Here is a 21,333-nt window from a genome sequence, read left to right as displayed (position 1 = left end):
GAACAAATTCAAGCCTGTACAAACTTGAATTGAAAAAAAACAAATCCAGACAGCTAGAAAATGGAAAGTTGTAATTCTAAAAACATACAACAACAACATACACTAACACTGGAATAGATGATACAGACAAGTCAGACTAGTTACTCTGTGTGCTCTTAAATACCAACAGTGTATGTCTTGGTTATCACATTATCTTGTATTCATAAGTTTCAGTACTCAAAAAATGAGGTTTCATATAAACCTCCAATTAAGGACTAAGTGATGCCAGCAGGCTGGTGCCTTGGAAGCTACAACATTCTTGTCGTTAACACATTTTATAAAGCACATCTAAGTTCCCACAGTTAGTTGAACATAACATATGCTCGTTCTGTGTCTCAATTATGCAACTATTCAAGGAGGAACTCCTCCTCTCCACTTCACACTGTCAAGTCTGGATCAGCAGGGACACTGTAGAAAAGCAGAATATTCCAAGTTTTTAATGCAGTCTAATTTGATTGCCTGCGTGCCATTTTGTTTCATTTCTGTTTACAAGTCTCAGAGTGGCTGGGATGTACTATCCCCGTCAGAACATTATCATTTACTGCTGTCCACTGCTTACAGTCATGCTGATAATTTAACCCTCCTGTTACATCCCATGTTGAGTGAAGACAGAGAGCATCTAAACAAGTTTACAAAAGTAAACTGAGCTCAGGAAAATTACACTATATTTAATGCTGATAAAGTACTGTTTATAGAATACAAACAGAGCTGGGAAGGTCCTGGTCAGTTCTTAGTTCTAGGTTTAATAAACCTCCTTTTCCCCAGGCTAAGAGCCTCACCACAGTGCACACAGATCTCAGATTCCTTAAAAATGTACATTCTTCCAGTATTCAATGTACTTCCCAAAATTAAATGTGGTATTTTAGTGGAATAAGCTTTTAAAATGCAAAACGAACATTGAATAGTTTTTTAGAATAAAGTCAAGTTTTCAGTAAGCAGGATGACCAAGAGGGTTTCATAACAACTACCACCATTTCCAGTTCAGTTTTGGAACACCACAGATAAGGGCTAAGACCTCTGCACAAAAGGAGATGAGAAAGCACAGGAGGGAAACAAGCTAAAACGAGCTGACAGAGACAAGGACAGGCACTAGAGTACAATGCTAGTGTACTCGCCTTGCTCACTACTCCCTCTTTTCCACCACATTTTACTCTACTTCAGCATTCAGCTTATGCTGAAATTTTGGAGTATTTCATTTCACTAAATGAAATGGCCCTTCTGGCCACCTTCACTATGGCTAAACAAAACCAGACTGAGAGCTGAGAATTTAAGCAGGGCTTGAATCACCACCAAATCATTGAGTATCCACTAAATTATGACAAGCTTGTGCAACTCATTATTAACTATAGCAAAAAGAATCGGGCAGAGTGCCACTTAATTTTATCTACAACGGAAAAACCGTAATATTTCTATCACTGCACTCATACCTAACACAGCTGTCCCGTCTTACAAATTTCTGGGCTACCGAGTCACACAGACTATTTGGCTAAGAGATGTGAACACAAGAACCAACAAAAGTTTTATATACTTCTCATGAGATACAACTTTGGACTATAGTGGAGCACCTAACATCACCTATATGCATAATAGTAAAGAGGAGTATTATGTTGTACAGCAGCTGAGATAAGAGATTTGGTGCCTTTTTTCCTTCTGATTTTCAATCTTGGACTTTCAGTACAAGCCTCATTGCTCAACGACACATATTTATGGCTTGTGTATGAAGTTGAACAAGAATTTTTCTATCAGTTTAAAATCTTTGATCTAATTTTTAAAAAGGTTATATTCCACTGTGGTAACAAAATTCAAATTAATTTTCTATTATTGCTATGACATTAAAGGATGACTAATAAAGTTTCAGAGGCCTTAAAAAAATCCCCAGCAGAAAAAAAAAAAGCAGCATTCATGAAGAGCACTAAACAAATTATGAAACCTAGAGTGATTAACTAAGCATCTACTTTTTTTAATCACTGCTTATAGAGAAACATGTCAGTATTAGCAGTGTTCAGCATTTCAGGAAGAGCTTTAGGTTTGGGGCTTATTTAAAAGTCAAAGCTTTATTTCCTTGTCAACACCTTTCAGAATACAGCATGTACTCTAGGAAAACAACAACTAAAAAAGTACATTTAGAGGATCAGCAGCAAAGCCACAGATCTGCTCTCCTCTAGAGTTCAGCAGTAAGTCAAACTTTGGTACTGTGTAATCTTCTAATATAGCCAGTATTTTTAACTTCCACTTGCTGAGTACTTTTCCTTAGACATATCCAGTCCTGAAGTAGCAGCTTTATCCCCAAAATGCAGGCAGACATTTTAGAGCAAGACCCTGAATCTGCATTCCTTCAAGCAGACCTGTCGTGTCTTCAGCCAGCCCAGGCAGTGAGTACCACAAAACCACAAGAAAGTAAGTCTCTCAGATGGGATTTATTCTAAACAAAGAGGAACAGGAGCTGCCAGTCACCCAGAAGCAGAGAGGCCAAAGGCCTCGCTTTCCCAGCCTGTCAACAAACTACCACAAAACAGCTCATACAATGGTTTTACTTCTACATTCAAGAGTAGTTTTTCCTCTGCCTGGCTTAATTTAAAAAAAAAAAAAAAAAAATCATTCATATGTCCTGTTCTGAATTACACTTACACTGAACATTTTTTGAGGACTGTTGTAAGGCTCACTGTTCACACTGTGGCCAGTAGTTTTACTCTTACTAGAGCACAGCTTTTCAATGACTGCAGCAGGATCTTTAGTGTCACCTACCCTTGAGAACAGTAAAATAATCATTAACCTCTTCCTTACTCTTCCCAAACTGGCCTGGTCTAGAGATGCTGCAGGTAGCTGCTGACCTCTGTTGTTTCTAAGTGCAGAAGCAGGCTGGCAACCAGAAAAAAACCCAGTAAGAATCTAGACGTATAGCATACATCTCTACAGCAAGGAGGGCAGTATCACTTCCCAGCAATCGCAGTTGACTATATCACCTGCCACTGCACTATTACAGAACGTACATCTCTATGAACAATTAAGATAGTCAAGTTGCGGCCTGCTTAAAAGCATTTTGATGCTGCCTAGCCTCAAGAGCCTGGTATAGCCGATTACTTTTTTTTATACATTGTTACCAAAGCGAAAAAAACAAACCTCTTACTAGGATGTCATTTCAGCACATTTGCTGTCTTAGGGTCAGTTCACCCAGCTGAACACTGGTGGATGGCAGCCAATGTCATCTTTGACTAGAATAAACCACAGGATTCAACAACAGCACAAGAAAGCATGCTCAAATGAGTGCACATGTAACCTTGGACAGCTATGACTTCATTCCATGAAAACAGGCTGCAATGCATATCCTGCCAACCAAGCTCTTTAAGCAAGAGCTTTACCCAGCTGCCTTGGACCCACAGCCTGCCCAGATCTGTGCACTCAGTGGCACCGCTTCTGCTGGAACCGTACCACCTGCGCTGCGGAAATCCTAGCAGCAGGGTTTGACAGCCCCAACCCAATGGCACATTAATAGCAGCATGAAGATGCTAGTATCCACAGTGCAGCACCCCAAGCACAAAATCATTGTGGATGTTATCAAGGCTTGCTGGGGAGTCAGGGGCGGGGAAGGCAGACATATGGTTTTTTAGCAGACAAAGCTCCTCACCAGTGCCATGGAAAGCACCGTAATCTCGGCATTAGAGTCAGTCTATGCAGAGGAGCATACAAGCCTTCCTGATGCATCAGTGGAATTTGAGCTCCTAAAAAGAAAACTGATCGGCATCAGGAATGAAACCTCTCAAAGTCAGCCTTTGGTACTTTTGAAATAGTAGTGGAAGTGTAGGTATTAACAGAATTTTGCCTTACACATTTTGCAGAAATAGATTTCTTAAAATATTATGGGAAAGAAAGGTCAATACAACAAATTGATCTGGCATTGAATCACACCCATTCCTATAATATGTATAAAATGTTTTGCCAGCTTTTAAGTAGTTAAAAGGCTGTTTATGTATCTACAACAAAGCTGTAGCATTTTTTTCCTGCATGCATGTGCACACACACACATATTCCAGAAATCATTTAGGGTTCCTTCTTATTCTCCTGGAGGAGATGTTATCTTGTTCTTTTCTCTCTGATCTGCTGGCAGACCAAGCACAGGCTAGCTTTGGTTCTTTTTGCTGGTATAACAGTGTATCAGAAAAGTTATTTCTTTCCTTGTTGCACCAACTCACAATCCAGAGCCAAGCAACAAATTCACCTTCTTCTGAAAAAAAAAAGAAACCACACAAAACCCACAATAACCTCCCCCCGCCCCACCCCAGCCCTGGTAGACAGGGATTTTACAGAATAAGAAATGCAAGACAGACTATGGTGCGCTGTGGCCTGTCAGGGTCTTACTGTGCAAAAAGCAACACCACAGACTCAAGGAAGTGGAAGAAAAAAAAAATATATGCAGAGAAAGGATGATAAAGCATTCTCAGAAAGATTATCAGACAAAGATAAGAGGACACACATAACTGGTTGATTCAGTGGCACTTAGGTTATCTTTTCTGAGAATCATACTGAACAAACCTGCTCTCTTCCGGATTTGTAAACTCCCTGACAAAAGGTATAGGGCAGTATTTACAGTAGCTGATACTAACTAAGACTGCCAAATCTTTTCCGCAAAGATACAGAAAACCTTTCTCATCCCAGTTTGCATGGTGTCTGCTCCAAGTCAGAGCTGCTTTTAAAACGCTGACAGAGTGACTCACTTATGGATTATAATGGACTTTCGTGTTGCCAGAAATGATCTTGAGTATACAAGGAAAATAAATCTATCCCTACCACAATAAATAACTCAGAGCTTATTGACTCAATAAACGCCAAAGTAATCAAATAACATTTTTTCAAGCTGCTTCATATAAAGTGAACTTCCAGACAATAAAAGCTTGGTTTCTTTTTAATTTACTTTCAATTTCAGGTTGTGGGTAAAAGTCAATATGAGGATGCTGCAGTCATCCAACGAGGTATCACGAAATTAAGAATTACGATTACATTTAATAGAAATGCAAACAAAACTGGATCCATGGTCACTATAGTGCTTTGCTTATTGCTTGGGATCACTGAAAGTTGAATCAATTGGAAGCATGTGATCTTTCTGAGGCAGGAGAAATATATAGGGAAGCACAGAAGTTGGGAGGTAAAAATGAAATGGTTAAGTACGATGAAGAAATAGGCAGGAAGTGCCAAAATCAGTAGGGCTTAGAAGAGACTGCATGTACAAGAACAGACCCACCTGCTTTATTGAAGAATAGGTAGGAAGCCCGAATCCTGCATAACCTCAGAAATCATGGGTCAGACTCTTCTAAGAACAAAGCAGCATTTGAGACTGTGAAAGTGGACCTGAATGCTCCATAATCTCCAGAAAAATTAGAGAACCTAGTCTGGGCTGAGATCTCCCATTGCACCATTCCAAGGCAGCAGCCCACACATGACCAGACATGAAAACCCACCCTCACAGATCAGATGTTGGCTTTCAGACACGGCCCAGCTCTCTTCTCTTACATCCCGCTCCATCCTTGTCCCCCTCTCTACTCAGGGGAAGATAACAGAACAAGTTGCATCCATACAGGAGATGGGGAAACAACCATGAGAAAAGGTGGTTTGGGAAAGAGAACAGACGTGTGGAAAATACAGAAGCAGAACAGGGTAGAAGTGTAATCTAATTTTAACATGTACGGACATGTGTTTCCCTATTTAATGAACCTGGCCCTGCCTGCTGGAGTAGGATTTTCTCTAGCTAGAACAAAGAAGCCAGAAGAGTCTTCTGTGAGCTGCAAGAGGGCTAAGCAGGACGCCACTGGCATGTGCAGTTATACCGTTTTTTCTTGAAATGCAAGCTATATGACCTGTTTTGCTGCACTTTTGCTCTATAGTGCATCAGGTTTTAAGATAACTTCATATTTTGGGAGATCTGGGAAGATAGTCTCATGGGGCAAAAACTACTCACATTGAGGTTTTTTGCTCCTTCTAGATACTTAGTGTGTTGTCCAGCTGATTGTGTCCTGCTCCCAGCAGTGATTACGTCTCATCTAGCACACCGTGATAGAAAATTGGATGAGTCTTACAAATGTTCTTGAGGATATTTTTATTATATCTAAAAATATATCTATCAATTATTCACCCACATGGTAAGTAACACTCCATACTCAACGTGGTTGAGGTTAGGGAAGGACACCCACCCTGCTCCTCTGTAAAAGGGGGTTGAGCTCCTGCGTAATATGCAAAGGTCAGGTCAGCTTTCAATAGAGACACAATCAGTGCATCTTCTGGGTTGAATTCTTGAATTCCAAAGGACTATGTTACATTCAGGCAAGCTTACAATTCTTATGCACAGATTGATGCAGGCAGAGTTCATTTTTCAAAAGTACTTCTACATTAAATGTCTATTTTATATTTGTCCATGTAAATAATTAGATATTCATAGATGTTGGATACTTACAGGCAGTAGGTAAGCAAAAGTACATGCAGTGCCACAAGCTTTATTGAATTACTAGAAAAATTCTTAAATATGTTAATCACATACTGCTATGAAATATTTAACATCAATTCCAATGAGAGTTTTAATTCCATGAATGATTAAATTAATTCTTATGCAATATTAATTGTTCAAACCAGGGGCCTTCAATTAATTATTGTAAAAGGTCACTTTCTAGCAAGATGCAGGCTGTTAACAGGCAACACACAAAGGGCAGCTGCAGTTCTACTCTTTACTATGTCTCTTTGCAAGAGCTGAGTTGGTCCTCCAGGGAAGAAACCGGCTATGAGAGCCTGAGGATGTAAAATCACCACGCTGTGGGAACAGGTCCAGCTACCTTCCCTAGACAGAAGCATTCCTCCTAATTTACCCATACATCCCAATACTTAGAAGAGTCAATCAAACCTGCCTCTCTCGAACAAAAGCAAAGTCCAGCGCACATAGCCAGGAAAGTCATTTCAGCAACCACCACACTCATTTCTTGGACACTTCGTATCAGACCGCTTTTCTTTGATCTTTTGACACTAGGCGTTCTGCATACTATGCTAGTATGATTTAGTCAAATATTAGTTTCTCCAACAACGCTTCTTATTTGTAGGCTTTACAAATCGATTGTACCTTTCTGACTATTTAAAAACAAACAAACAAAAAAGTGCTTCATTCTGTACATATACTCTTTTTAAAAAAAGGGAGAACACATTTGGTGTTACCTAGGGTACCACTGCCGGAATACTTTTGTATAGCTCTGTACATGTTCCAGCTACACAACACATTCAGACTTCCTAGGCAATAGGTTAACGTCCATGTTTTGTTGAAGATAGTTTTAAGGTAACATAATAACAGTATATAGATAAAGTAATTCTACTCAAAAAAAGTAAACAATAATTAACATTTCCTAATGTTAACAGTTTTGTAGAGATCCTATAATCAGCCTAATGGATAAACAGCCTGCAAAGTGTAATATGCATGTCTTACAGGATTTGAAGTAGAGGACAAAAGATTTGTTTAAATTATGAGACCTGAATTTTATTAATGTTGTTGTCAAAAGTAGATAAGACATTCATAAGAGACATCATTGAGCTTTCATCTATTGTACGTTAAAAGCAGTGTTTCAGAAATCTAATTTTGCAGACCATCAGATACAGTATGTCCTAGGTTATTTTTCCATCCATGTTTTCAGAAGCATAAAAAAATTGCAAGACAAGATAAGCAGAAATCAGTAAAAATATTTTTCATCCATCAACATAGCATTAAAAAGTAATATCAAAGAAATTAGGCATCAAGTACACAAGCCTCTGGTGCATTTTAAAAGGCTACCAGCAGTACCTGTCTCCATCCGTTCTCCTGCTCTTAAAATTTCACTAAAAAGTCATAAAAATAATATTCAACACATGATGTTTAAAGAGAACATAGCACGACTTCGTTCTTTGAAAAAACTCAGCATTTTCTTACTTGCGTCGATATTACAAGGGTCTGACAATGTAGGTGACTTTGAACACATTTTGTGTTCCTATCGCATATGCCAACACAAACATGTTAGGGACTCAATGGGGGATTTCACCTTCTACCACCAGAAGCTTTAGACCAACATTTTGACGGGCACAGTTTTTCATAACTGACAAAAGTTATTGGCTTCACAGAGATTTAAGTACTTCTAACAAGAGAATACTGTTCAGATGTACCATCGTTTGGTAACCAACCAGAGAAGGAAATAAAGTACACTGAAAGAGGAAAAAGTATTGAGAAGAAATGAAGTCTAACTTACAACACTGGGAGGCAGCACTGGGCAATGGTTTCTTCTGGACTTCCTCCTGAAAGGAATACTAAAGGAGAAAAAAAAAAAAAGGAGGAACACAGACTGGTAAGAAAGCAAACGGTAACTTTATGAAACAGCTTTCAGGGTACAGCATGCCACACAAGAGAAAACATCTCTGGTAGTATCAAAGCATTAAATATTCTCCTTAATATCTATATTCAGGCACACTCCCAGAAGTCTCCTCTTTTTTCATGCCAAAAACCAGGTGTTAAGAAGTGCACATCTGGTTAAGGTGAAATCTCCTTTACTACAAGCACAGGCCCTATTCTCAATTGTGAGACCTCAAATTAGATATCTAAAAGATCTGATTCTCCACACCACAATGTCACTGTGACAGGGAGCCCAGAACTGAGCATAAGCCCCTTTACGTTTAGACTTTCAAGCATGGCTTCAACGTTCAAAACTCATGTGGGCTCACAGCAACACTGCAGCAGGAGATTGAAGCGGTTAGGTAATTAGTGTGCCTGGCAGGGCAGTAACACAGTGTTTGCGCAGCCAACAATTACAAACTTTCCTGTGATCCACTGTACATCCAAAGTGAAGAATTTTTCATCTCATTTAATACTAAATTAGAGAACATAATATCAATTAGCCAGCTTTGACTTTTTACAAAAGTGTTTGTTACAGCATCAAAGCGTTCCCCAGGGGAATGCTAGTGGTTATATTTTGTTATTCTCCTCTGTCTTGTATTACATAGAGATACGAGAAAATTAGGACAATTGAGGAAAATAATGAGAAGAGGTTTTGCTAGGGAAAAAAGGTCTGACGACAAAGGAAGTGGCAGCCTTAGCAACCTGGTGCTGCAATCTGTGCAAAACAGGGCCACCAGACAGCCTCTCCTTGGATCTGGTAAGGATTAATGACCAGTTCGTTACATGGAAGGTGACAACCTGCAGACTTCCCCTGTGGCTATCTTCCCATCTGTGCTATTTAAAATGCACAGGTGATCCTGAAAGGTGGTTAGTCTTATCAGCAAACTGCCAACTCACTGAGTTAATCAGGATTGTGAAAACAAGAACTGCTGGATCTCACAGCACTGACTGGTTGACAAAGTGGTGAAAGGAAGTCTGTAGATGAGCAATTTCAGCAGCACAGGACAGCAATGTGTTCTGAATTATTAAACTCAGAGATCCAAAAATGGCAGTAGTTTGTTCTTTTTAAGGCATCAGCCCAACGGCTATCAGCAGTCCCAAAAAGAAAACTATTGAGTGTTTGTAGGAACAGAGACTGGAAAGCACTTTTATGACACCATATAAACTCCAAATGAACCTGTGTCTTGAATACTGCTGTGCAACTTTAGTCTGTCCACCCATTGTCTCAAACGGAGAGAGTTGAACTTAATGCACAGAAAAGAAGATAAAGGCACAAAGTTGTCCTGCATTAAATATCACTATGCAGACTAGGACTCTGCAGCCCAAAAACCATGCAAGAAGGTGAGGTCTCTAAAGCTGAGTGGCACAGAGTGGATGAATGAGCATCAGTCATTCAATTGCTCCAAATAAACCAGTATCCAGCTGGTTTCACAACATAGGGTTTGTTTGCTCAGAGCAAATAAGATATTTCTTCAGGCAATGCACAATTAAGGTGCTGAATTCCTTTGCTACAACATAACTGACCTGGGTGCGTTCAAAAGGCAACTGACATCCACAGAAGAAGAATCCATCGAGTGTTGTTAAACACAAAGATACTGCCCCTGGCTCTGGAAGTTCCTGAGCTACAAGTCACTGCAAATCAGGGGAATATGCAAGGAAGATATCATCCCCACTCTGGGTCTCTGTCAGACATGGGACAAGATGAACCTTAGGTCAGGCCCTGCACAGGTGTTCTTACATTTTCTTTCCATTTTCTCACTGGTGACAGGGAACATCCATAACAAATTTGAGATCATCAGGCCACAAAGAGAGACAGATTTTGTTACTAGAATTTGATAAAAGCATGCATTTAGCATGCAGACGGATGGCACTCCAAGGAAAGGGGAGTCTCACGAAGCTCAAGATATCTTTCAGCAAGTACCAGTTCAGTGAAGCACTAGAGGGCACCTATGCTTCACTGAAGCACCTGGCACAGACTGCTGCTACAGTCCACAGGAGCAGGAAGGCACCGCAGCAGTATCGCTGACAGGCCAAATCACAGATTGAGCTTTCCATCAACTCCAAGAGGTTCTCAAACTTCTAGGAAGGCAGGGGAAGTTGCCCTCAAGCAGTTATGTTTTTATCCACCCAAATATTGGTGTCTCCTCAGTCAAAAAGAAAACCCACCTTATTTTTCTTCATCTGCACAGTAAACCGAATGACTCACACAAGGAGCAGAAAAGAACAGATGAAGGATCCCAGAACAAAAACCTCCTAAAGTCACTGGCAGAACATTTTGCAAGTTATCTTGCTATGGAAAGAGACCTATCAAGAATTCAAGCAAGCACCACATTCCTACTCAATGATGTTGGCATCAACACGAGTGTTTTGGTTTTTTTAAATGCTAAACTTCTGGTACAGGCATTAATATGTCAAATCTTATTTTGCAAGCAGTATGAACCGTAAAGAAAAGTTTTAATCATGTAACAGTCTCTCTTAAAAAAAAATCGTAAATTTTAGTTTATAGCTGTTTAGCCAAGTACACACTTGAAAAAACAGGAAACCATAGCTAGCATGTATCCTAATACAAGATTCATATAAACTGAGCCATTAACAACTGGATTAGGACAAAGCTAACAGCTCCAACCGTCCTCAGTTTCAAGAAAGATTCAGTACCTTGCTTTGTCTTCTTCCCAGAAACAGCCAACTGCAAAAATGTCCTTTTTGACTTGATTTCACAAATGAAGAGAACCTACCACAGCTTGCTGAAAACAGTTTCACTCTCTTCCAAAGTAAGGCATGGTATTACCTTTCCTTTGAGTGTACGTGCATCAACAAAACAGTTCTCACTATTCAAGCACTTCCAGCATGTGGAAACACTAACAGTACACTTGAGAAAACAGTTCTGTAAACACTTCATGGAAGACTTGTAAATGATGAACATTTAGTAGTTACCTTAATCACAGGGATCCAATACAAAGAATAAAAGCAAGTTATAAGGCATTCAGGGCTACATTCATCTTTCAATTTAGATATTTACCTCATCACCTCCCAGTGAATTTATTTGTTCTAATTTTCTGGTCCAGTATCTGGCCTCTTCTTCAGGGATATCTATACCAAAAGAGTAAGTCACACCATGTTATTAACCAGGCAAATACCAGGGAGGGTATTTCAAGATCATGCCACACAAAAAAAAAAATTACATGTAATTTTGAAGTGATAGGACTGTCTTATGTTAGCACTCAGATGGAAAACAAACGTTGTAAATAGTAGCACAGTTCAAAGGCTTACATTGCTTTCTTGTTTAAAGCTGATTAACCAAATGCACACTGCACAAAGGTAGGAGAGAGTAAGACAGACTAGTTCAGATTTAATTCAAGTACTAGTTTTATGAAGAGCCATTTCACAATGATATTAATATACTTGCTATATGCTTGATAACACATAGCAAAACCAAGAGCCTCTTCTGGGGGCTTTTATAATCTCAATAGAACATGGGCTCCTCTTGAATAGCACAACTTACTTACATACCTAGTGTAACACAAATTAAGTACCAAAAAAGAAATGTCTCGTTTTCCTTTGCAGGCAATAAGTCAAATCTTTTGAGGTAATGAACAGCGTTATAGGCAGTCATATTCACATGAAAGCACATTCCTCTTTTTACACCACACTGCAACTTCATTGTGAAATGAATCACAACAACCCTTTTACCTTCTAGAAGATTTACCAAGTTGATGACTGACAGCAAGTAGCAAGCATTATCACCTTTATTTTGGTAACTATTTTCTGTTTCACACTTTGAAGTAATAAAGCGTCGTAATGGTTTGAAGGGAACACAGACTCCTGCCACTCAAAATTTCTTCTCTCAAAATGCACCCTTGGAGGTGCGGATGAACTGCTGTGGAAAGCTTAACACAAGGCAAGTTAGGTACAAACTGTGCTTAATGAAGAGAGCAAGAGGTGCACAGCACCAAGGCAAATAACCCACTGAAAGAAAAAGCATTAGTCAGGCTCTCAATCCAGGAGAATTAGGTAAATTATTTAGGGATGGCGGGGTGTAAAATCATTGAAAAGAGGGGAAAAAAGTTTTGGGGTTGGTTTTTTTTTTTTTTTTTAGCCACTCAACATCTCCCTCACTGTAATGACTTCTGACATTTGGCTATTCATGGCCCGAAACTGCACCAATGCAGAAACTTCAGAGCTCACACAGGAAGGAAGTGGCGGGACTGCTCCAGCTAGACACCACCAACCCTACAAGCTGACAAATGAAGATGATTATAATACCAGTTCAGCTAGTTTTCCCATCTCTTGTAACTCTTTACAACCCAGGTGCCTCATTAGGAGCCAAGAAGTTTACATCTAACAAGTTTGTTTTCCTGCAATGAACTGTGGCCCATGAACACAGCCGCAATGATATGCTAAGCTATGCATTGGCAAGAATGAGAGAAGTAGACTGGGATGATCTCCTGGTGAAAAGCTGGTTCTAAAAGTTACATCCATTCTCACTCCTGAGAGAAACAAGAAGATTTATTGGCAGGTGAGCATTCCATTGAGACCTACGATGCTTTCAGAAAGGACCAAGTATTGCTGTCTTCTTATACTTAAAGGGGTATCCGTCCCACATGTGTCCTCTCTCAGCCACACAAACCATCATCTTATGAAGCCAGTGACCCCAAAACATCTGGAGATAATAGTGGCCAGTGTACTAGAACATGACCCGCTTTCAACAAGAACAAGGAATGTGCCAGGTTTAGTGGAATTTGAAGTTTCAGAAGTAGGTATGTCCTTGGACTACGAATTAATGTCTACACCTTCGTAACAGAAACACCACTGTATTTTTATGCAACTAGTCTCACCCAGCCAAGGGGGATAAAACAGGCCCCACTTGAGAACATTTTAGGGAACTGGAAATTTAGTACCTGGCTCTAGAAAACCTGCATTAAGTAGAAAAAAGACAACCTGTTTCTCCTTGCTTGAAGGGAGACGAAAGTAATTTATTTTAACCATACTACACAGAGCTAGTTGCTCTTTCTGATGTACAGTACATTGCTTTGTTGTTATATGCTATTAGAAAATAAGGGAAGAGAAACATGAGATAGGCTTCTGCAATTACAGAAGTTGTGGAAAAACATATGTGCTTTTGATCATCAGGGCTGTGAATCACAGCTGCACAGATTTATTAGATGAGCTCTGCACAAATTAGAGATGGCATTCAAAGGAAATCTGGACAGAATTGATCTAGAAATAAGACATCAATTAACTGAAGGGCTATCAGCATACAACCTGATGAGATTTAGGAGGACAAACTCCAATAAGGGCCTGAAGCAATCCAAGCGTCAAAGCAAAGCCTACGGAATTTCGTCTTTGAAAGCCACCACTTCTCTAAAAGATGAAGAAAAACTCATGAACCGAGGACGAAAGGTCCGAGTCAAAACAACTCAACTCTGGAGCCTGGAATCAAGACCAAAGAGATCTACGAAGGATTACCATCAACACTGCAGAAACTACAGTTGTCTTAGGCTAGGCTTCAGTGCTTTCCCATAGACCATGGGCATGCTCAGGCATCAAGGAGCACCACGTGCCTCCTGGATTTGTTGTTCCTATCTTGTATCCAAGGTGCCCATTTCATAAACAGAGCTATCAGATTTTTAGTGCAGGATTGCTGCTATTCTATTGAAACAGCTTCTTATGCAAGTCAGAGATAAAAATCTGCTACTGTCTAGATACTGACGGCTTTAAGGACATCTTCTTATCTTAGAGAAACTCTTGTCATCAATACTAATGGTAGTACAGTTACTGTGCAGCAGCCCTTCAACATGAAGCAACTGGCCTAGGAACCTGAGTCAAGTTACCTGCTCAGAAGAAGAAATGCCCAATGAGACAGAATTCTCGATTTTTTGAGGAAGCAGTTTATAACTATTTTTTAGTTTCACCATCCATTTGCGTCTCACCTCAGTCAGCTGTTTTGTTGAAGATGGTTCTTTGGAATGCAGAGAATGGAAATCCCTAGTGCAGAGATCACATACTGACTGCTTGCAAGGCCATGTCCACTGGCCAGCTCCTATACCACTGCTTAGTTTTGATTACAAGTGCAAGTTACTCCACTACATTAACTTTTGCTTACAAGATAAAAAGCTGAACTAGTCCAAACAGAGGCCATCTGATGCCAGCTCAAGTCTCTGGTGATATCATGCCTGGTAAACAAGAGGAGCAAGGCCGTACGTCAGTGAAACAAAACTGATGAACAAGAACAGAGAGGAGATGAGGACATATGTTTGCTAGCTTTTGGGGCTTCTTAATTTGATATCAACACAAAAATGTTGCAAGCTTTACTGTCCTTGCTCCTACTGCTGTCTTCAGCTGGAAGCTGAACCCCCGTCTTCTCTGGGCTCCTGGTGTCAGGGAGCAGTGAGGTCTGGTTGCTCCCTAAGGGAGGGGAGGCAAGGGAGATCCCATGGCTGGCAGGGCAGGGGGCTTGCCAGCCAGGGCCCCATTCTACAGCATGTGAGCAAGGTGAGCAGGGCAGGCCCAGAGATCATGGCCAGGTTCAACCAGGAGCCCAGATCAGCAGGCAGGTGCACGGTGACAAGGCAGGTCTGAGGTCAAGCAAGGAAGTCAGTCCACATCTGGGCCTGGATCCGTGGGGTCCATAAGCAGGCACAGACATGGCTATGGCTGAGGTGAGGGATCAGCAACTCCCACAGCATCACTCAGGAGTGAAGGCTCAGCACTGAGCTGAAGCGGGACTCCTGGGCCCATGAGCAGGGGGTGTGGGCAGAGGTCCCAGATGAGGCTGCTCAGAGCAATTAAGACTTATCAGTGCACCCAGGGCCCTGACACCTGGATACACTGCACCACCACAGAAAAGGGGACACAGCAGTACAGAGGCTTATCAGACTGAGGAAGGAATTAGAGGAGAATTTGCTGCATCTATACAGACCACTTCACTTACAGTTAGACCTCCTCAGGTACCTAAACATGACAGTATTCCCACTTAGAGATCTCTAGTTTGGCAATAACCAGGAGTTTCAGCCCTAAAGCTTTTCTTCACCTCAGGCTTAGTGGTCCTTGCTCTACTCCTTGCACATCACCTTGTGCCACCTGAGTTTTTCCCAGGTAGCAAGTCCTGGGCTGGGGCATACCCCAGGTTCGCACGAGTGAGAACAAGTGCTGGAAGTAAAAGTGATACCCCTTCTCTCTCCCCTTTCCTACAACTTTTAACCTGGCTTCCTCTCTTCCCAGCCCCAATTTCTTCCCTTTCCAGAGGTACGGGAATCTTCACAAGTTCTCACTGAAATAACTTTGCAGAGCTGAGCATTTCTCTTTCTGTACAGTTCCCAAGACAAGACAACAAAGCACATTTACTCCACCTGATGGCTAGATGCAGATCAGCATGCTCCCAGCCTGGGAGTGGTGAGAACACTAAAAGCATTTTCACTCCAATTATCTACTAGAAACAGCCTGGCACAGACCCAAACTGCTTGGGTTTGGGAGCTAAAAGCATTTTTGAGTACTCCATCCTGTGACGGACTTGCACATAGACACTGCACTTCTAAAACAGGGAGACAGAGCAAAACTGCTTCTAAACAGCACAATTTTACACTTGAAAAGCAGCATCTTGGAAAGTCTGTGCCAGCACACATTCACTACATCACGACAATAATAGCAAGACTGTCTTCTCCCTACCAGCAAATTTTCTAAACCAACCAAGAAGAAAAGCTGTCTCCCTTCCTTGATGTCTATCTTGTTCCTGAGAAGAAACAGATGATCAGTGGAGAAAGCTGCTCCAGCCTGTCTTCGCTAACAACCACTTCCTCCCATCAAGAAGGCAGTTTATTGCCATTTTTAAAAGACTAGCAAGCATAAAAATGCTTTGCACCCTACGGGTTAATATCTACTCTCACTAGCACTTCACATTTCAAATGCTCACGCTTTGCTGCACTTTTATAGCAGAGGATTTTCAGTCATTCTGTTTCTGCGAGATTGAACATTTAAGAACATAGGGCTGGCAGAGAACATTAGATGACAGTCTGGTCCCCAGCATCGCAGTCCGTCACACACACATGCTCACCACAGAAGGGCCCACAGATCTGCTCTCTCTCCTATCCACCACAAGCTGATGTCACACTAACACTACTGAACACAACGCAAGAGCCGCTTCTGGAACATGCAATGGGACACATGAAGGATATATCACGGCCACCATAGATGTTCTTTGTCCCATCAGAAATTTGGGCATTAACAAAGTTTAACTCCTGGATGACCTCAGGAAAGGTTATTTTATATCACCAGGAGCAGAGACCACAACTCTCACCAGCCTCTGTTAGGAAATGATTGCTTCCCAACTCCAAGCCTGTTAAACACTTAAAAACAGCTTCACATGAAAACAAACAAACAAAAAATCTCTAAGTTGTCTTCATCATGTACTACCACTAGCAGCATCAGCACGTTCTGCATTTATTTCAGCTTTAGCTATTGCCAGTCTCCAGAGTACCAGGAGAAGACACACCAGGGAAGAAGAATCCTGAACATATCAGGTGGAAGCAGAAGCAGCAAACTAATCCGGGATAAATATAGTGCAAACAACAAACCAGTTTCCAAACTTCTTTGCATATACAATCATGTTTTACACCAAGGACTTCAGCTTTTACAATCCGTTAAAAACTTCAAGCTCCACCTAAATACAATGAAACTTTTTAAATACACAGACTGAATAACCTGGAGTACTGCATCCATGTGCACTACCTAACCTAAACGAAACAGAGCAGCCAGAAGTGATAGCAAAGGCACAGAAGCACACCCAAACAGAAGAACACACTATTTTTTTTAAAGCTGCTATCCCAGACAGCTGTATTTTACCAGACTTGGAAAGCAGCACAAGCTGTACATGTGTACACATATCGCTCCGGTTCTCATGTATGTACAATAGCCAGGAGATCTTCACCTGGGAAACAAAATGCGATACACAATGTTCCTAAGTGTCACTCCAAACATGCTGTTATTAAAACATTACCTCTACAGCAACAGAGCTGCTGACTTAAGAACTTCCACAGCAGATCAGTGATCCATTCAGTTCTCTGTGTAGGTTTAAAGCAGCAGTTCCCAGCTTATATGACAACACAGTCTTAACATGGGGGGCACTAAGAGCTCATACTGCTACCCTCCACTTAAAGGGAAACTGACCTGCAAATCCATCAGGAGAGATGCAGAGGCAGTGCTGTGAGCTGAACTACCTCCATGCATCCCTCCAAGTCTCACAGTACTGCAAGGGCAGGGAGACAGCCTAATCCATCTTGCAGGGTCCTTCTCTATCCTAGAGGTGATGGCAGGAGACGTTCAGTCATGGTGTGAATGGACGCACCGTTGGAGAAGGTGATATGGGTAGATGCTATCTTCTAGAGGAATACCCCACACTCTTGGTGCCTACCGCTTTTCAACCTGCTTCTAACCTTGCCATGGCAGGACAGACTGAAAACGGAAAAGATCCGAGAAAAACTGAAGCACTCTTCAACTGAAGAGCAACAGAAGCCTTGAAAGAGCTAACTGATGCACCCATTTTTTCCTGGTTGTTATGAAACACTGGACAGGCAAACAACTTTTCACACTCTAAAATAAAAACACTTCAATACAGCAGTGTGGAGTTCCTGTTACTTCAGTATTTGGCATAGGAAGCAAAAGTAATAAGTAATAGATGTGATTTAAATGATCAATTGTGTTAAAAACAGAAAAGTCACAAAAAGCTTGTTATTTACTCAATATTTTCAGTTTTCTGCATGAAATCCTACTTCTCAGAATTCTAAGTTCTATAAAACATCATACATTTAAAAATAGTTAAAAAAAGCCCAAAACAAACAAACAAAATAAGAGTCCTGTGTTTTGAGTATAGTAGCAGGGAGAAAACACACTATTACCTGAAATAGTTTTTATTTTTTAAATCCAGATGCTCTAACACCTAATGGTTTACAGGGAGCCTGTTTTCCTATACTTGGGGGCGGGCGAATCACAAAATGTAGTGCAGTCCAAAACATGAATTGCAGAGGAAAGCAAATTCTCTTTTGGATACTCTCTGAATACACAGAGAGAGATCAGAACTTCATTTTCTTTTAAAGCAAAGACAGTTTACAAGCAACTATGTCAGAATGAACTTAGATGAGAAGGTAGCAGCTACAAGCCTTGCCTTCAGCTACACGTGTTGCATTCTCTCCCTCCCAGAAGCCTAAACACTTGCCCCAAAGAACCAATGTTTCACCTCACAAGGAAGTCAAGTGAGTTGTTCCTCTTCTTACATAACAAGCAATTTCAGAAATAAACTTCCCACTGACAGGGTGACAGCATCAGTGAATCACCAGGACATTTCATGAGGAAGAGGGATGGCTCCAGATCAACATGAGACAGCTTAGTTGTCAAGACAGCTGAGATGTCAGATACCTTTTCCCCTTTACACAGGGGGACTGTAGTTAAAGAGCAGTGCCTATTACATCTATAAAACACTGCACTCACCCTGAATTGCACCACCCAGCGGACTGTGCACTCAAAATAGTACACTCAGAGCACAAGATACAATTTGCGTTGATTGTAGTGCTGCAGGGCCGAAGCCTGCATCCTCCCTTGCACCTGGAGGGGGGGTATGAGACTAACAGATGACCTAACTTTTTTCCACAACAGATGGCCAACCCTGACAGTTGCTGGCCAAATGCCAGCGGGTGCACAAATGCTCCACCAGTGCTCAGAGCATGATACAAATTGCTCACACTGCCAGGGGCTTGGCAGCAAAAAACAAGCAACAGGCAGAGGGGGAGAGATGAGCCTTGCAATGACAGGCAACTTTGAAACACTTCAATGCCCAAGGCAGGAAAAAAAGACCATGAGCCCCCAAAACATCATCTCTGTTCTTGGTCCCAACAGTCAGCTAAAAGCTGGAAAGAGAAGCTATGTAAGTCTTGGATGCATTCTGGCTAAGGCTTTACTTTTGGGGTTTATTTGTTTTGCGGTTTTTTTGGTTGTTTGGTGGTTTGTTTTTTTTAAGTAAAGTGAAATTGAAAAAAAAAACCAAAAAACCAAACCACTCACAACTTTACTTGAGACGGGTTTGCTCCAATCAGCTACTTTTCCACATTCTGTACTTTTCAACCACAAGTAATTGCCAGAAAGGCAGTTCTTACAACACCAAGTTATTTATATACTCTGCTAATGATAATGTTCAGGAGCACTGAGCATTAATGTTTCACTAACTGAACTGCACACTTCTAACAGGGTTTAAGTGCCCTACCACAGAACAGCTCTAACAACGCACTTGACCTCTTCTAGAGCCAAATTTGTCTAGATACAAAGAAGTGAATGTTCCCTGCTCAGGAACAAAATGTCTGACTGCACAATCCTGAAATAGTATTAATAGTTTCTTAAACTGCTGCTAGTCTAAACATTCCAGCACTCAGAGACCTTCAAATCTTCCCTAATTATTCTGATCTTGTTAGAAAGAAGCCAAACAAGAAATGAACACCAGCAATTTGACCTGCAATTAACTATTTTGACTGAACTGAGAATGAGCACAACTTGATTATAAAACACAAGTTGCTCCCAAACACTTTCTCACCACTGTCAGCACCATGGGTAAGTTATTGAAATGCACTCACCAAAAGGTAATTCAAATCTTGTGTCCAGCAGAATTTTATGAGGAGTTGGGTTTTTGGTTCCACAGATTTCATCATGTTTCATTACAACTTCTGCCTCCAGCGTAGACCACTCCCCAGGACCTTCCTGTGAATCACAAGCCACAGGTGAAGTTTCAAGTCTGGCAGGTCCTTATGCAGCGACTCTCACGCATTTGCTAAGATAAAAGACTCCAGGAAGAGCCTTACAATATTATCAAGGCCTGGTACCCGATTTTAACATCAAATGACATCCATTCAGCACATGTTGGCAGCTTCTCTTCTAAATCTCAAACGCCTTTATCAAGACAAGCAGCAAATACCCCCTAGCAGAACTACTACCTTCTGAGTGGAGCTGCAAAGGTAAATCCTCAAAGGCAGGCACCGAGGAGTGCCTGGACAGCCAGAGGAACTGTGCACCAGCTAGACCTTATGGCCACACTGCTGGGTATCCCCACTTTTCCTTTTACGGAAAATATAAGCTCTCTCTTCCTGGTCAAATTCAATAATCTTTTAAATAAATGCCCTGAAATTTGAGGTAGAAAACCAAACCTGTCCTGCTTAGCTGCAAGAACCACCAAATTCAGTAGTTAGGCCAGTTACAGACATTGGCACATCCCATTTCCTACTTTTTTCAATTCATATTAGCACCACTAGACATCCTCTAATACTGCAACCAGAAGCTTTAAGAGGATGATGTAGACATGCTCTGGGCCTGCCTCAAAGGCCAGCTTGTCTATTATCAGGGCACCCTCTGTGTCTAGCAGAAATTCATAGAAATTTGGGCATCGGACTAAGGAGTCAGTCCTTAAGACTTCAGACACTTGTCAATTATGTGTGTTCCTTAACAGATTAAGCCCTGTTTTTTGAGTCCACATGAGTGAAATGAGACCAAAGACCCCCACTTAAGCTCAGTTTTGGTTTCACTATTGGCAGCCTCCTTCAAAAACAAAAACAACAATGTGATGCCAACAGCCCTCTACCCTCAGCTGGCCTTCCTGACTTTGCAAGGGGAAGTTTTGCTGAGGAGCACAGTCCTGGGCTGCACCAGGACAGATTTGTTACACGTTAACTATCAACACTGGAGCTGTCAAAATAAAGCTTCTGTGTCAGCTTAACCTCATCAGATTGGTGAATGGCCTTCAGAGCAATCCACACGGTCCCAACCAGGGTGTCCCAGATCAGTCCTTTGTTCCATACTTCAACAATTAGGCCCAGGTCCAGCCGACTGATCTCACTGCAAGAAAAGAAAAAGCAGCACAGGTGAGAAAAAAGCAGAAT

General features: G+C 41.2%; 1 protein-coding gene across 1 annotated transcript in view; it reads right to left on the bottom strand.

The window, feature by feature from the left end:
• LOC127027870 (protein unc-13 homolog B-like) overlaps positions 1-21,333 on the bottom strand; it is a 188,294-nt gene that overhangs the window by 162,530 nt on the left and 4,431 nt on the right. Inside the window, exons 2-5 of the mRNA XM_050913751.1 lie at positions 21,172-21,289; positions 20,038-20,161; positions 11,445-11,515; positions 8,283-8,340 (exon numbers count right to left, since the gene is read on the bottom strand). Coding sequence (XP_050769708.1) covers positions 8,283-8,340; positions 11,445-11,515; positions 20,038-20,161; positions 21,172-21,289 — 371 coding nt within the window. The remainder of the gene's footprint in view (positions 1-8,282; positions 8,341-11,444; positions 11,516-20,037; positions 20,162-21,171; positions 21,290-21,333) is intronic.

Source organism: Gymnogyps californianus, chromosome Z (assembly GCF_018139145.2).
Source record: "Gymnogyps californianus isolate 813 chromosome Z, ASM1813914v2, whole genome shotgun sequence".
Lineage (NCBI taxonomy): Eukaryota > Metazoa > Chordata > Aves > Accipitriformes > Cathartidae > Gymnogyps > Gymnogyps californianus.
Note: the sequence above shows the minus strand (reverse complement) of the source record. Positions and strands in the feature narration are given on the sequence as shown.